This window comes from Ochotona princeps, chromosome 11, assembly GCF_030435755.1.
Source record: "Ochotona princeps isolate mOchPri1 chromosome 11, mOchPri1.hap1, whole genome shotgun sequence".
Lineage (NCBI taxonomy): Eukaryota > Metazoa > Chordata > Mammalia > Lagomorpha > Ochotonidae > Ochotona > Ochotona princeps.
In genome coordinates this window covers 5,281,436-5,297,457 of record NC_080842.1, presented here as the reverse complement: position 1 = coordinate 5,297,457, position 16,022 = coordinate 5,281,436, and the positions used below count along the sequence as shown (strand labels likewise).

Sequence of the window (16,022 nt, the reverse complement as noted above, 5' to 3'; positions counted from 1 at the left end):
AAAAAATGACGTAGGAAAATTGAATCTTCAGATCCAAGACCTCTGCCTTACATTCTACACAAAAATAAACTCAAAGGATATTAAGGATCTGAATCTTTTACATGATACCGTAGAAGCACAAGTGGAAAACAGGGGAACTGTGCAAGACACTGAAATAGGCAAAGGCTTCTAAGAAAAGACCCTATTAAAAAAAACTAAAAAAAAACAAACCGGCTAATAAAAGCAAAAATAGACAAAAGGGATTACATCAAGCTAACAGGTTTCTGCACTACAAAAGAAACATTCAATAAAATGAGAAGGCAACTGACTTAATGGGATAAAATATTTGCAAGTTATTCCACTGATAATGGATTAATATCTAGGATCTTTTAGGAACTTAAGGAACTCAACAATCTGGCAAATAATTTAGTTACGAAATTGGCAAAGGACATGAACATACATTTTTCTTATCCAAAAAATTATTTTTATTTTTTATTGGGAAGACAGATTTACAGAAAGAAGGAGATACACAGAGAAAGATCTTCCATCCACTAGTTCACTCCCCAAGTGGCCTCAACGGCTGGAGCTGAGCAATCCGAAGCCAGGAGTCACGAGCTTCTTCTAAATCTTTCCCATGGCTGATGGTCCCAAGGCTTTAGGCCATGCTCAGCTGCTTTCCCAGACTACAGGCAGGGAGCTGGAGGGAAGCAGAGCAGCTGGGACGTGAACTGGCATGCATATGCGACCCCGGTGCGTGCAAGGTGAGGATTTAACCACTAGGCTCCCAAACATACATTTTTCAAAGGATAAAATGAAAATGAACAAAAGGCATACAAAAAATGTTCAGCCATTAGGGAAATACATGTGAAAACCACATTGAGATTACAGCTGACTTCATCTTAGGCGAAGGATTGGCCTACTACGCCATGGCCCCATGCCAGATTTTCTTTACCCAGTCATCTTTTCATGAATTATTCAGTTGATTCCACATCCGATGACATGTGCATTTAATTGCAAAAAACATGGAGATACAAATAACTCATACACTAACATTTCTTTTTGATAATTGCAACAGTGGGGTTATTTGGCCATATGGTAGATCTATTTTCAGATCTCTCAGGAATCTCCATATTGACTTCCATAATGATAGATTATATCTCCATCAGCAGTTTAAAATTCTACCCCACCACCAGCTTGTCGGAATTTATTCTTCTCACCTTTCATAACAGCAAAGTTTTTTCAGAATTACCATTTAACATGACTTTGTGATCTCTTTGCCTAAAAATTCTGCCGACAAAAAAACTTGTCTTCTTCCCAGCCATGGTTCCTTAAGGCATAACTTGTCCATCAACTCAGTGGATTGTAAAACTTACCAGCTTTTTTGAAGAAAGTATATTCTGTGTCCCAAATTCGCTGTATGAATACATCATGAAATTAGGTGATAAAAATGACCTAGTTCAACCAGAAGAATAGTATATATGTTATATCATCAATTAAAAATAATTAAAATTAAATTATATTTCTGAGCACTTTATGAACTCATACAAAGAGAAAATGAACATATACTCTCATTTTCTAGATAATCTTTTATGATCAAATGGCAATTACAAGAGAGATAAAACGCAACAAGATATAACAAGAAGCTGGTATAGATTCTTTAATGGATTCAATGAGCTCAACCAGAAACAGTTGTGTCTATAAAATAATACTTATGGGTTCTAAATTTCAAAAACAGTTCTCAGGTTAAGATAGAAATAGATTACATGAGATAAAATGTTAGTTAACTTTTATTAGTTGGTCATGATGGGTTGATTACTCCACACACACATGATTTATTTCAGAGGTTGGAAAATATAATTTATGTCAGTGCAAAAAATTGGAAGTGTAAGCATTTTTTCATATATGTAATTCCACCAATTTTGGAAAACCAGTTTATATATTTGTTATGTAATTATTTACAATATTATACTCTGTTAAACAAAAAACAAACCTGTCAATGACTTAGTAGAACACTGAGAATTTGGTGCTATGTAGGAAACAAAGCCATTATCTGGGATGCTGACATTACATAATAAAAACAAATAATATTCCTGTTGCTTCACTTCTCTTTTGCTCTCCCATTCTCTCCCTCTCTTACTTTCTTCATCTCTCACTTTATCAGTGTAACTCCTTAAAATATGTCTTTTTGATTAAAATTGTGTTGAATCTTTCATTTCTTTGGACAATACGCACATTTTTTAATACTAATTATTCCATTCCATGAAAAAGGAAGATTTTTGGCATGTATCTTTCTTTCCTTGATGTTTTACAAATTTTATTGAAAATATCCTTCACATTCTTGGTTAAATTTATTCCAACATACTTATTCTTTTAAGCTTTATGGACCACACTGGTCTTACAACTTCTTTCTCAGCCATAATACTATGAATGTAAAAAACAAAGCTATGGATGTTGAATTTGTGCCCTGCAATTTTATAAAACTGAGTAGCTATTTCCAGTAGATTGTTGGAGTAATCTTAGGGCTCCCATATAGAGAGAATCATGTCATCTACAACAACCATAAATTATTTTCTCCTCCTAAAGATAAATCCCTATGATTTCTTTTACTTAGCTGACCTCTGACTAATTCTTTCAGAACTTTATGAACTAACAATAGAGAAAGTGGACATCATTCTTGGATTCCCGATCTTGGGAGCAATGATTCTCCATTCTTATTCATACGGTTAGCTATGATCTATTCATAATGTGAGCTATGATATTGTCACAAATGCCAGGGTGGTGCTGGGGGATGTTCCCTGAATACCCAGTATATTAAGGTGTTCTAACACAAAACGATGTTGCATTTTACAAAATGTTTCCTGCATTACTGAAGTTGTTCCATTGTTTTCTCTCTTCCTTTGTCAATGTGATGTATTATATCCCTGTATCCCTAGAAAATTTCACTTGTCTTCTAAGATGATATTTTAATGTGTTGTTGGATTAAAAAGGTAGTATTTTATTGAGAATTTTTGCGTATATATTAAACAGGGGAATTAGTCTATTATTCACTTCATGTTCTACATTTTTTAAAATTTATTCATTAATTACATTGTATTATGTGACACAGTTTCATAGGTACTGGGATTCCCCCTACCCTCCCCACACCCTCCCCCATGATGGATTCCTCCACCTTGTTGCATAACCACAGTTCAAGCTCAGTTGAGATTCCCTCTTTGCAAGCATATAACAAATATAGAGTCCAGCATCTTATAGTCCAATCAAGTTCAACGACTTCTTAACATTTTTTTAAAATTCTGCTTATCCTTCTCAAATTTAGAAAAAAATGCTTTTGCAATTCATATGGCATCATAAGGAGCTATGAATAGCTAAAATCATCTTAACAAAAGCAAAGTTGGATGCATCCCTATCTGATTTCAAAGTTACTGCAGTGCTATTATAACCAAAACAGCATGGTAATGATACAAAAATAGATGTGTACATTAATGGGCTCAAACACAAACCTAAAGTTAATCAAGCAATCACACACAGTTAATTGTGATAAATGAGCTAACATCTCTCTGGATAAAGGCAATCTCTGGAACAAATGGTAATGGGAAAACTGAATCTGCGCATGCAGTACTATGAAGCAAAACTCTTATCTAACACCCGGAACAAACAGCAATTTTCAATGCATCAATGAACTTAACTCAAGACTTCAAACCATCAAACTGCTAGAGGAAGACAGGGGAAAGGTTGCAGAACTTGGGCATAGGCAAAGAATTCACGGATAAAACATCAGAAAGAAAGGTACAACAATAGAATTGGATACATGAGATTGCATATACGCTTCTACACAACAAAGCAAACACTTCACAGTGAAGAGACAACTGGCCCAACGGTAAAATATTTGTAAATTGGGCGTATGATGAATAATTAAGTCCTAGGACATATAAGAGCTAAAAAAGTCATCTATAACAGAACAATCAGATAAGTAATGGACAAGGACATGAACGATTGTTGTACAAAGGCTGAAACATGAACAAGACAAACTACAGATTTATTTCAACAGGATCACTGGCAATGAGGGAAATGAAAATAAACCAATGCAGTTTCACTTAGTCCGAGTCAGAATACCCATCATCCAAAAATTCATAGCAAGTGCTGGCAGGTATGTGGGGGAAAGGGGATGACCCATTCAGCCATGGGAAACAGTGACATCCTGCCTTGTGCAACGAAGTGGATGTGATTTCAGACCATTAGCCTTATTGTAAGAAAACAGAGAATCACAGAATATCACATCTTTTCATGATCTGTGCTAGTTTGTATGTAGAATCTCAAAAGAACCAGAGCTCATAAGTGATGCTTGTTCTTGAAGTTGGATGACAAACACTTGAGTCAATGTACTGGCTGCCAACTTTTATTTTGTGCACTCTATTTTCAAGCATTAATCCTGTGATTATCAAGTAAATTCAAAGTAGGATATCAGAAAAATGTAAAAGGAAGAAGGATGAAGGGAGTGATGGAGGGACAGAAGTTTTCAGTATGTTCCTATAAATGAATCGAGAACCTATCTTCTAGGACCACACTGTAATACACAGTTTTTAGCCCTCGCTATACTCTTGCACAATGGTGCTCCATCTGTTTTGTATTTGTTGAAAACCATGCTTCTTGGCGAATTAAGCTTGTGAATGCACTAACGATTCAAATCATGCATTTGCAAAACCTGATGAAGAGGAAGAGAATTGAGGAACATTGGTATGACGGAAAGGAAGGGCACAGAAGTGTCTTTGAAAATACACCTGTGCAATATGTACCTTCAGTTCTGTAAGCTAACTTTTTAAAAAGATTTATCTATTTTTTATTACAAAGTCAGATATACAGAGAGGAGAAGAGACAGAGAGGAAGATCTTCCGTCCGATGATTCACTCCCCAAGTGACAACAGCGTGTGTTTGTCATTTGCACGGCCAGTTCTGGTGCACTGTATACATTTCTGCGTCACCAGTCGTTCTGAAGCATGTTTTGTGTAAAGATGGACTTAAGAAGACCAAGTTCCAGAAAACTGCACATGAGCTCAGTTGGTTTCCACACAGATGGGAGGTAGAAAGGAGAATAATCAGAAGATTAACAGTGAGGCGAGTTTTGCTTGTGTGTGCTGTTTAAACAAGGCTGATGACATCGTCACGGTGTGGCTCATTTTGTTGGCTCTGGAGTTTTTCTGGCCTGGTCTGCACAGTAATTTTGCATTTACACCTGCAACATGCACGCCAGTGCTGAGAGCCACAGAGCTGTGTCACATGTGCATGTTGAAGAGAGGGAACATTAAAAGTCTGCCTTCACCTTAAGCTGTCCCTCTATTTTAAGGATTTCTAGGAATTAATTCCAATCTATTAAACATTTCTTAATATTTCTACCCTTCATCTAACATACATCGCAAAGAACATAAGAAAAAATAAACACACTGTTAATTCTTGTATAAGATGGTGGCCATAACAGGTGGAGGAAACAAGACAGGAAAACGGATACTCACTGTTTTTCAAGAAGAAGGGTGTGGGATTTGTCCCCAATCTTGAGCTTGTAGGTGACCTGAGGCAGAGTGTCCACAGAGAGAAGGAAATGTTAGAAACTACACAAATATCTGAAAGGGCACGCACCCTTTCAAGGAGCCTGTCTTCTATCCTGTAGTTTTCAAGATGGATTCGTGTAAGCAAATTACTTCTGACATCTACGCCTGTGGCTTTTCCTTAACCTACTCCAGGTGGGTTAAGCTGCAGTCTGCAGAATGGGCATTCCTTATGGGTGCAGACTCAAGTCACAGCTGCACCACTCCCCATCCAGCTCCTTGCTAATGTACCCGAGAAAGCAGAGAAAAATGGGGCTCAAGTGCTTGGGCTCCTGTACTCTCATGGAAGACCCAGAAGAAGCTCTTGGCTCCTGGATTCAGCTTGCCACTGCCATTTTGCCATTATAGCCATTTTGCAAGTGAACTATGGATAGATGTTTCTTTCTCTGTAACTCTGACTTTCAAGCTAATAAATGTGTTTTCATGTTAAGAAAATTCATCACAATTAAATCTAAGTAAGATTAAGGATTCAAATCTCCTTCAAACCTAACAGCTGCTGTTCATAGCATTTCTTGTTGTGATGAGATTTGAAGTTAATGTGCAGATCGCCTAGAGAGCCATGCCTGGGAACACTTCAATTTCCTTCTTTTCTCTACAGTTCCAAGCATGAGCCTACTAAAAACCAAATAAGACAACAGATCCTCCTTGAGAAAACTGAGGACTTGCTTCCTCCCAGAGGCTAACTCCACTGCCTGTCCTCTGTTCACTGAGAACCATGTCATCTGAAGAGTGCCACATCACACCGACATGAAGTTCCAGGACAGGCTGTCTTTGTCAGAATGCTCATTAGAAGGAGCTTAGCTGTCACTGACAGATTTAACATGGGATTATCTTCATGATAAATAGGTTTATAAATAGCTAATAAGGACTCTTCATTTGCTGTCAATTTATGTTTATCTATTAATTGTGTTGTTTGTGTTAACTGTTGCATATTCTTAACACTCCATGAAAAGTTGATTTACCAAATGAAACACAGAAAATAACAGGAATTCAAAGGCCATAAATATAAACAAATCAGTCTAAATATTTATTTGGCAAATACCAAATGTTTGTATTTTAGCAATGCAATGTAGTATTATAATGCATATATACAAATCGTAATTATTAGATCAAGGTAATGGCCTGTCTCTCATCTTAAATAGTCAACCTTTTTCCCTTTTTGCAACATTCAAGTGTTTGTACAAGCCATTTTGAGATATGAAGGTAATTCTTATTATACCTAGTTTTCATTCTGTTCTAAAGAGCATCACAAATTTTTGCAGTCACCTAACTACCTTCTAGCTTTAATAGCGAATCTCTCTTTCATGGTTCTCATAAAAATATTTTATTGCTTATGATATGATCAGTTTTTAGACTCTTCCACTCTAAATGAAATGTCTGATGTTATGTGGACAACTTAATTAAATTTATGTGTTCTGGTCCCTGAGCGTGCAATGCATGCCTGGACTCTCTGCAAAAGGGCTGGTAATCTCCTCCATTGCGGGGAGACCCCTCAGTGGCAGCATGATGGACTTGTGAAAATTCATGAAAGACACCCCTTAGACTGGAGGGGAAAAGAGCAGGGAGGGGAAGCATCCTGCGGAGGGGGTATCTTCATCTAATATGGCAGTCACTGGCTTTATTTGTATGTTACAGTTATGTTTATGGAATTATGCCATGAAATAATCCAATATCCTTGTTGCTGGTTGTTGGTGTGTTGCTTCTGAGCTCTTCCTATCTTTTTTTTAAATGATTTCTCCTCTAGTTTTGGATTGGGATTGGATACTGCAATAGAAAGTTTTAAATGAAGCATACACATGTGTATGTGTGCACATCCTCACACACGGGCTTACACATACATTTTTGTTTGTTTTGTTTTGGCTTTGGCTACCCAACAATGGTAGTATCAGTGCCATCAGTTAGGATGAACACACCTAACTGCATAGGCTAGCTTCATAAATACAAGGTCTATCCTCTTTTAAAGGAAATAGACTAAAACACAATTAACGAGGGTGATAGGAAACGTGAAAAAAAAAACATGGAAAGCAGTGTAAAAAGTAATGAGACGAAAAGGTGTATGTAGATAATAGTTACTCAGTGGTTAGACACCAAACAAAAATTTGAAAAACCATCACAGGGAAAGAATGGGAAATCTAGAAAATAACACATTGCAACTCATTTTCTTAAAACGAGACACCTATCTGAGTGAGTGGACAAGAAAGCAGAGTATTTTACATCAGTGGAAGGAGTTTGCCATTGCCACTCATGCAACAGCCATAACATGACCCTGGCCTGCCACCTCCCATCATAAGAAGGATCAAACTGTAAATATGAAAACTAGAATTACAAAGTTCTAGATAGAAAATCTGTAAAACTATTTGTAAGTTCTAATATTATAACTATGTTCTTAAGATGAATCAATGAACTACATAGGGGATTAAATGCATGTCACCATGAAAATCTTTGTTCATTGACTCTCTGAAACAATCAAGACCTTTAACAGGTTAAACCCAGACTGAATCGATGGGTTCTAACTGGCCTATAAATAACAAAGTCACTCATTCTTACAATTTATCACAAATGCAAAAATGAAAGCGAAGTGGATTGTAATTAGCACACTGGGAGCAGCAAAAAGAACAAATGTTTATGAATGTCAAGTACTAACAGGCTATTTGCCAGCTGAGATCCTCACGGACTGCTAGCACGGAGGAATACTAGTATAAACACAGAGCAGCCTAATCAGATTTGTGTGAATATGAAGATGAATTCAATCTATAAAATAGTACTTTATGAGTAAAAGTGTGAAACTTCTGCAGTGACAAATTCATTTCTTTCTATCAGGATTGTTCATGGTAGTTATAGCAAGATACTAGACACAAATAAGTTTGTTATTAAGTTTTGGACTACTACTATCAAATGAAAATGTATAAACTACTTTTTACGTTAAGCACAATGGAGCACATCAAATATTATATCGAATGAAAAAGTCAAGACACAAAATATCCTGCTACAAGGTCACATTCCTGTGAAGTTCAGGACAGCAATATAATGAAATTGGTTATTACACGTCAGGAACAAACAGTTAAACACTCTGAGGGACTACTGTGAGTGTACACAAGAATTTAGACGCATAATAAATTGTCAAGATTGGCACAGCGGTGTGCAGCGTGTGGCATCGACAGTTTGGGAGCTAGGAATTTTGCAGAGTGGATCGTTTTCCTTAGCTCTTGCTGAGTGTGTGGCACTGGTGACTCACTTCAGCACTGAAGAATCTGTAGGAGAGCTTGCTTCGTACTACAAAATGACTCCAACATCATACAATGTTCATTCTGTGTAAATGATCGTAATGCCATATTGTTTAGGGAATACGTATAAGGAAAAAAATGAGAATGTAGGACTGGCTAAGTAAGGGGGGGGTTTTGTTTGTTTTTCTCAGTGGTTGAGTCACTTGGGGAATTTCAGCTTTTGTCGGAAAGGTTCAAATGTCTCTCTCAACTACACGTTTTAACTGCTTTGACTAAGAGCGACTGCAATATCAGTGTTCTTCTCAAATCTCTCTTTTGATGTTAGATCAACCCACATTTGGAAACAAAGTGTCATAGGAAGAACTGCTCATAACTATAGAAAATTAAGCGGAAATCAATAAGAAGTTAACAAAACTTTGGTCTCAGTAGTTAAACCAATGCTAAAAATACCAGTTAAAAGTGAATCATTTATGGTGATCCTACATCAACAGATGAGAAGACTGAAATAAGGTTGGTAAGGGCTTAACAGTACAGGCATCAATATTTGTTGATAATGATAGTAAAAGCAATGTAATCTTTCTAGACCAGAAAAATGAGATTACATCTCATTTTAGAGAACACATCTCTAAAGTACTTATTATTAAGTTTTGAAGAAGATTTATTTTTATCTGAAAGACAGATTTACAAAGAGAAGAAATACAGAGGAAAGATCTTCCAACTGCTGGTTCACTAAAAGGCCACAAAGGCTGGAGCTGAGCTGATCTAAAGCCAGAACCCAGTATCTTCTTCTGGGTCTCCCATGTGGGTGCAGGGTCTCAAGGCTCTGGGCCATCTTCTACTGCTTTCCCAGGCCACAAGCAGGGAGCTGGATGGGAAGTGGAGCAGCCGGGACATGAACTGGCACCCATATGGGATCCTGGTGCTTGCAAGGGCAAGATTAGCCAATTGAATAAAATGGTTTATTCACATCTGTCAGAGGAGCTTTATACAATTCCCTTCACATCAAAAGTTTGATAACACAATTTTTAAAAAAAGATTTATTTATGTTTATTGCAAAGCCAGATATAAACAGAGAGGAGCAGAGACAGAGAGAAATATCTTCTTTCCGATATTTCACTCCCCAAGTGACTGCACAGCCCGTGCTGCACCGATCCGAAGCCAGGAGCCAGGAGCTTCTTCCCTGTCTGCTACGCGGGTGCAGAGTCCCAAGGTTTTGGGTGGTCCTCACACCCTCGACTGCTTTCCCAGGCCACAAGCAGGGAGCTGGATGGGAAAAGGGGCTGCCAGGATTAGAACCGGCGCCCATAAGGGAGCCCGGCACGTTCAAGGTGAGGACTTTAGCCACTAGGCCATGGCACCGGGCCCAATAACACAATCTTTTTAAATCCACATAAGCTAAAAAGCCATTCCTACTAACATGATGATTGAAATGGATGTTAGCATGTCAAGATGTTATAATTTCACACTATCTTTAGAAACTAGATTTTCTTTTATTTACAACCTTCTGTACTAGTATGATTTAAAATGCACAGACTAACTTTTTAATTCATTAAAATCCAGTTATTTATTTAGAATAAAGTATACCTATATGGAACTATAAGGATGTTATTTTAATATTGTTAGTAAAACCATCATGCAACGCATTGGCATGACCTCAGCTATAAAAAATATGCATTTTACTGCCTGTTTTGTCAGCGACTTATCACATCGTCCCGCAGGAATTTCAGGCATTTTTGCCAGAGAAGGTCTCCCTAGGAAACTGTAGAATTTATCTGGACAATAAGATGCTGGATTCTATGCTTGGTATATGTTTGCAAGGAAGAAACCTCGATTGAATCTGAACTGTAATACTGCAACGAGGTGGAGGAATCCACCAAGTGGGGAGGGCACGGGGAGGGGTTGGGGAAATCCCAGAGCCTATGAATCTGTGTCACATAATGCAACATAATTAATAAAACAAACCAAAAGCATGCTTTTGAATTTTATATATTTTCTTGTATTTCTTGAGACACAGGAAACATTTGCTCTCATTCAACTCATTAGAAACAAAGATCAAAATACAGCAGGCAAAATTTTGAAAAGGGATATGTCTGAGTTAATCAGGGTCGTTTAGTCTGCTAGCAATAAATATACCCAACTGAAAGAGAAGAATTTAAAAACAAGTCTGTATTACTTGTGTTTCTGAAAATCGGCCTTGGTGAGTGCTTGCTCCAATCTTCTCCGGCACTATTACGTTTGGAAACAACATTTCATATCCTGCAGTAAAAGGAAACAAGTTAGCGATCTCCCAGGTTTTAGCAGCTCCCTGCTTCTCTCCTTGTCCTCAGACTTCTCCTCATTTCGTGAACTCTCCAAGCCTTGACACACACACACACACACACACACACACACACACACACACACACACACACACACACACACACACAGAGTGTCTCATTCCAGGAGGAGGCTACCTGAGGAAAGAAAGTGATCCTACCACTGTCCACAGCAGCTTTGGGGGCTTGTTCAGGCCTGGAGGGGGAAAGCGTGGGCTGTCTGGCTCCAACCTCACCCAGGCTGCCTTCTTTTGAGAGACCTAGGTGTGCACTGAGCCCCCAACCACAGGCTGAGCAAGAGCCCACCGGGCTCCGGAGCCCTGAAAGCCGGCTCTGACCAGCTTGCCCCACTCTTGAGAGCTGCTGGAGCTGGGAGGGCGTGGCCTGCATGATCAGGTGGTAGAGGCAAGCAGTGGGCGATTCTCAGCAGGTGTCTCCACTTACTTAGGGCCACAGATGTCAGTGGGCCCAGCCCTGAGAGGATCACCAAGAGATGTAACATTGTATTATTCTGGATGACCTGGCCACATTGCTGTCCGTTGAGCGTGGAACTTCACCAGCTCGTGACTACTGACTGCTGGACCAGCGGGAGGGGCTGGAACAGCAGGGAGGAGGCGATGGAACTGAAGAAGGACTCCGCTGTTGAGACCCATGGGACCCCAGCTCTGTGTATGCCTAAGGCCAGCAGCTTGGCTGCCATACCACAAGCCTGTCATTGAGACATTCCCCGGGAGCTACCGCTGTGGTGCGCATTCGTGTGAAATTGCAAATTGAGCTCGTGTGTTAAATTCAATCAGACGTCGTATGAATGGGCATGAAGCATTATTATTTGTCTCCTCTAGGTCACCTGTTCAGACAGTGCTTACTTCACATGGTTCTGGGATCGTGGAGGAAGACAGTAGTAAAGAAAAACAGAGTTTAAAAAAGGCACTAAGTTAAGCAGTGCTGATTACCTAACTTAATTATTTCTATTCTTGGGTTTCAATTTTTACATCTAGGTTAGAACACACACAAACACCATGAAAGCAAAATTCAGTATTCTGCTATAAAAAATATGATTTCTTAACTTCATCCAGATAGAAGGCCAAGTATAAATGTATGTCTGCATTTTATACTGTTTGTTATCTCAGATCAGGCGCATGAAATTACAGCTAGGAAATGACTGCATAATTCAAAGTCAATTTCTTTACTTGGCTTGTATAGTTTTGTTTCTTAAGAAATGTGTGCTAGTGAGACTCAGGGGGAAGTTTTCACAATTAATGTGGAGTTTCCAAAACAAAAGACTATTGCCTATTGTTATTGGCTAATGTTAAGCTGAGAAATTTCCATTTCATTATTTAATATTGATCCAACGACTTTGTGTAGTCTATTTTTAAAACAACGTTTTAAAAGAACAATGTAAAGAGAGAAGTTGCATATATTTTACAGGTACAGATCTTTCTCCCTCAATCTCCTACTTCCTTCCTTATTTGGGGGGTTTTACTTTTTGCAAAAACAATTTGAATACACTGTATAATCATACGCTTAATGTACCACTAACTATAATATTCAACAATAAAATGTAGAAAGACCACAGTTATACAGGAGTACATATCAGGGTTGAAAATAATAATGAAAACATCAATACCGTTTCATATTTATTATTAATATAGAGGAATAGCATGTATTACATAGGTACAATATTACAATGATAACCATTGTTCCTTATCTCACTCCATCCCTCCATACCCCAATATCCAGTCTTCATTTCTTTTCTGATGTTTAAACTTTTTACATAAACATACTGTTAATCCATTCTGCAAACACAGGCTTAATACATCCCTCTCCATCATATCCAACAAGTAATATGTAAGAAGAATACAGGTTCACAGATATATAAAGATGTAAAAACAGCAATTGAATCCAAACAGTTCTATTTTTCCTGTGCATTTTTTTACTCTATATTAAAGTACCACATATTCGAAAAACTGACATTTGTCTTCTTGGGTTTAGCTTAATTCACTAACAGGATTGCTTCTAGTTGCATCTATTCTGTTAGACAAGATTTCACTCATTGTGTGTGTGGCTGACTACTATTCGTATGCCCGTACATATCATACTTTCTATATCCAGTCATCAGCTGATGGATATCTAGGTTTATTCTAAACTTAGCAATCATGTGCACTGAGTTACAATTAATACAGCGTTATGGATAACTTTATTATATGCTGATTTCATTTTGTGTATTCCAAATGTGCGGAGCTCGACCACGTGATAGATCTGCTTTAAGACTTCTGAGGTGTCTCCATGCTGTCTTCCTGAATGGTTGTATTATTTTACCTTCCCCCATCAGTGCATTATAACATTTTTTGCCCCACATCCTTTCCAGCAATTATTACTTTTTAAATTTTTGGATGGTATGCATCCTTACTGGTCATCGGTGAAATCCCAGTTTGTTTTTAATTTCCATTTCCCTGATGGCTGGTGATTCCAACATTTTTTCAAGTGGCTGTTGGACATTTGTAGTTTCTCCTTTAAAAATATATCTGCTCATATGTGCTGACCATTTCTCTTTAAAAACATGTGTTTATGTACACCCATTTTTCACAAGCTTACCAGGCCATTAGGTTACAATGTCAACATATGACAAGTAAAAAATCATAATAAAAAAAGAACAAAAGCAAAAGCAAACTTCTGTTCCTCTGGTTTATAAACAAAGGCTATACACGATAGTCACATCCCACAGTGTTACTCTCACATCCACACATCACATTTTTGTATTTTGTGTATCAGTTATTACAAATTAGAGGAAAATATGATATTCATGTTTTGGGTGCTGGCTTGTTTAGCTAAGCGTAATGATTTCTATGACTTCACAACTCGATTTTGCAAGATTGTATGTACCCAGATATTCACCCTTTCCCTTCCAGATTTTCAGATTCAATTTCAGATTTCATATATAGCTATTAATGGTAATTTCTGATGATTCTTTGCATATCTGTGGTATCCATTGCAATGGAACCTATCCCTCTGCTTTTCTGATTAGTCGAGCTGAAGCATATCACTTATTTTTCTTTTCCCAAAAAATTTCTTCTTCATTTCACTGATCTTTTCTATCATTCTTGGGTTTCCATTTTGCATATTTCTTTAATTCTTCTTCAATTTCTTTCTTCCTATTTATTTTGGGTTTGACTTGTTCCTGTTTTTCGATGTCTTTGGGATGCCTTGTTAGATAGCTAGCACACTTGAGAGAAGTTTTGAGATTTTGGGGACTGGGTGATTTCATTAATTATAGTGGCTTTCAGCTGCATCTGTCTACTTCAAAAGTCAGGATTTCATTTCTGTTTAACAGCTGTTTATTATTGATTTTTCTTTGTTTTAAAAAGTTGTAGTTACAACACTATTTTATTGTAAAATCAACAAGAAGCATTGACTTTAAATTTACTGATATCAGAGAAATTAAATCCATTTGAATTATTTTTCTACCGCCAGTCATGAGACATCTTGTCATCTTGTAACATGAGTCTGTCCACCCATGGAGCAATTCCTCTCCATTCCTCTCTCCCCAGATGCCTGGAAACCACAATTCCTTCAGTTTCTGTGAATGTGATGCCCAAAATAAATTTATTCAATGTATGACTTTTTGAGACTGGCTAATTTCACTTAGCATGTTTCCAAAGAGTCTCCGTATCATATCCTTTATCCGAATCCCTTCTACGTAAGGCCAAATAGTTTCATGAAATACATTAGTGCATTTGTAAATCATTCATTAGCACTTTGTTTTATATAAAATCCAGTTGACTACAAACAAGGAAGCCTATCTACTTCCTGCCACATAGGTGGAGCTGTTGCCTCCAAACTTGCAACCTCCAATTGGATTTAATCTTTATCTGGTGAGCAAAAGACTGTCCCATCATTTTATAATTTCACTAAAGGAATTTTCAATGTCTAAAGCTGCTTTAAGAGATCCAGTAATTTTTTTTAAAAGATTTATTTATTTTTATTATAAAGTCATATATACAGAGAAGAGGAGAGACAGAGAGGAAGATCTTCCGTCCAATGATTCGCTCCCCAAGTGAGCCGCAACTGCCGGTGCTGTGCCAATCTGGAGCCAGGAGCCAGGAACTTCCAGGTCTCCCACACGGGTTCAGGGGCCCAAGGCTTTGGGCCGTCCTCGACTGCTTTCCCAGGGCACAAGCAGGGAGCTGGATGGGAAGTAGAGCTGCCAGGATTAGAACCGGCACCCATATGGGATTCCGGCACGTTCAAGGTGAGGACTTTAGCCGCTAGGCCATGGCACTGGGCCCAAGATCCGGCATTTGAGTTACAATTCTAGCATTTTGTTTCAGCCATGTCTATTTTTGTTTTGCTTTTCTTTGGTTCATGAGCTTAACTTCTGACATGAGTTTATGCCCCTCCAGCAGGTGTGGCAACAGCCTCTAAGCGCATTTGGGCAGCTATGGACATTCTCACAGATCAGACATGTTTACCTCTGGGTGGAGCGGCAATTCCAGGACGACAGTACTGTCCCTGGTAGTCAGCAAGTCCCAGATATGGTGGGTTTTAACAGATATATGGAGCATTATTACAAAGACATGAAGCATAGGCAATGCCCTCCATTTTTCTCCTTTTAATTTTTCTAATTATGTTTTATTGGAAAGGCAAGTCATATCTATTGAGAGAAGGAGAGACAGAGAGCCTCTTTCCACTGGTTTATTCCCCAAATGGCCACAATGGTTGGAACTTAGTTGACCCAAAATTAGTACATTAAAGTTTGAAAAAAAATTCTGTAAAATAAAAATTTAGAGTTCCAACATTATTTATTTTAAATCATTTTCATTTTCAAAGTGGAAAAAAAAATGAATGTTTCCATATGCCCATCGGGCATACAAGAAAATCACTGTATTTTGAATCCTGTGAGAAAA

At 38.0% G+C, this 16,022-nt stretch overlaps 1 protein-coding gene across 1 annotated transcript in view; it reads right to left on the bottom strand.

Moving 5' to 3' along the window:
• The window catches only part of LOC131481352 (A disintegrin and metallopeptidase domain 3-like), a 29,365-nt gene extending 17,669 nt beyond the window's left edge, over positions 1–11,696 (bottom strand). Inside the window, exons 1-4 of the mRNA XM_058669793.1 lie at positions 11,563–11,696; positions 10,977–11,059; positions 5,487–5,542; positions 1,353–1,431 (exon numbers count right to left, since the gene is read on the bottom strand). Coding sequence (XP_058525776.1) covers positions 1,353–1,431; positions 5,487–5,542; positions 10,977–11,059; positions 11,563–11,620 — 276 coding nt within the window. The 5' untranslated portion in view covers positions 11,621–11,696. The remainder of the gene's footprint in view (positions 1–1,352; positions 1,432–5,486; positions 5,543–10,976; positions 11,060–11,562) is intronic.
• Positions 11,697–16,022: the final 4,326 nt, after the last annotated feature.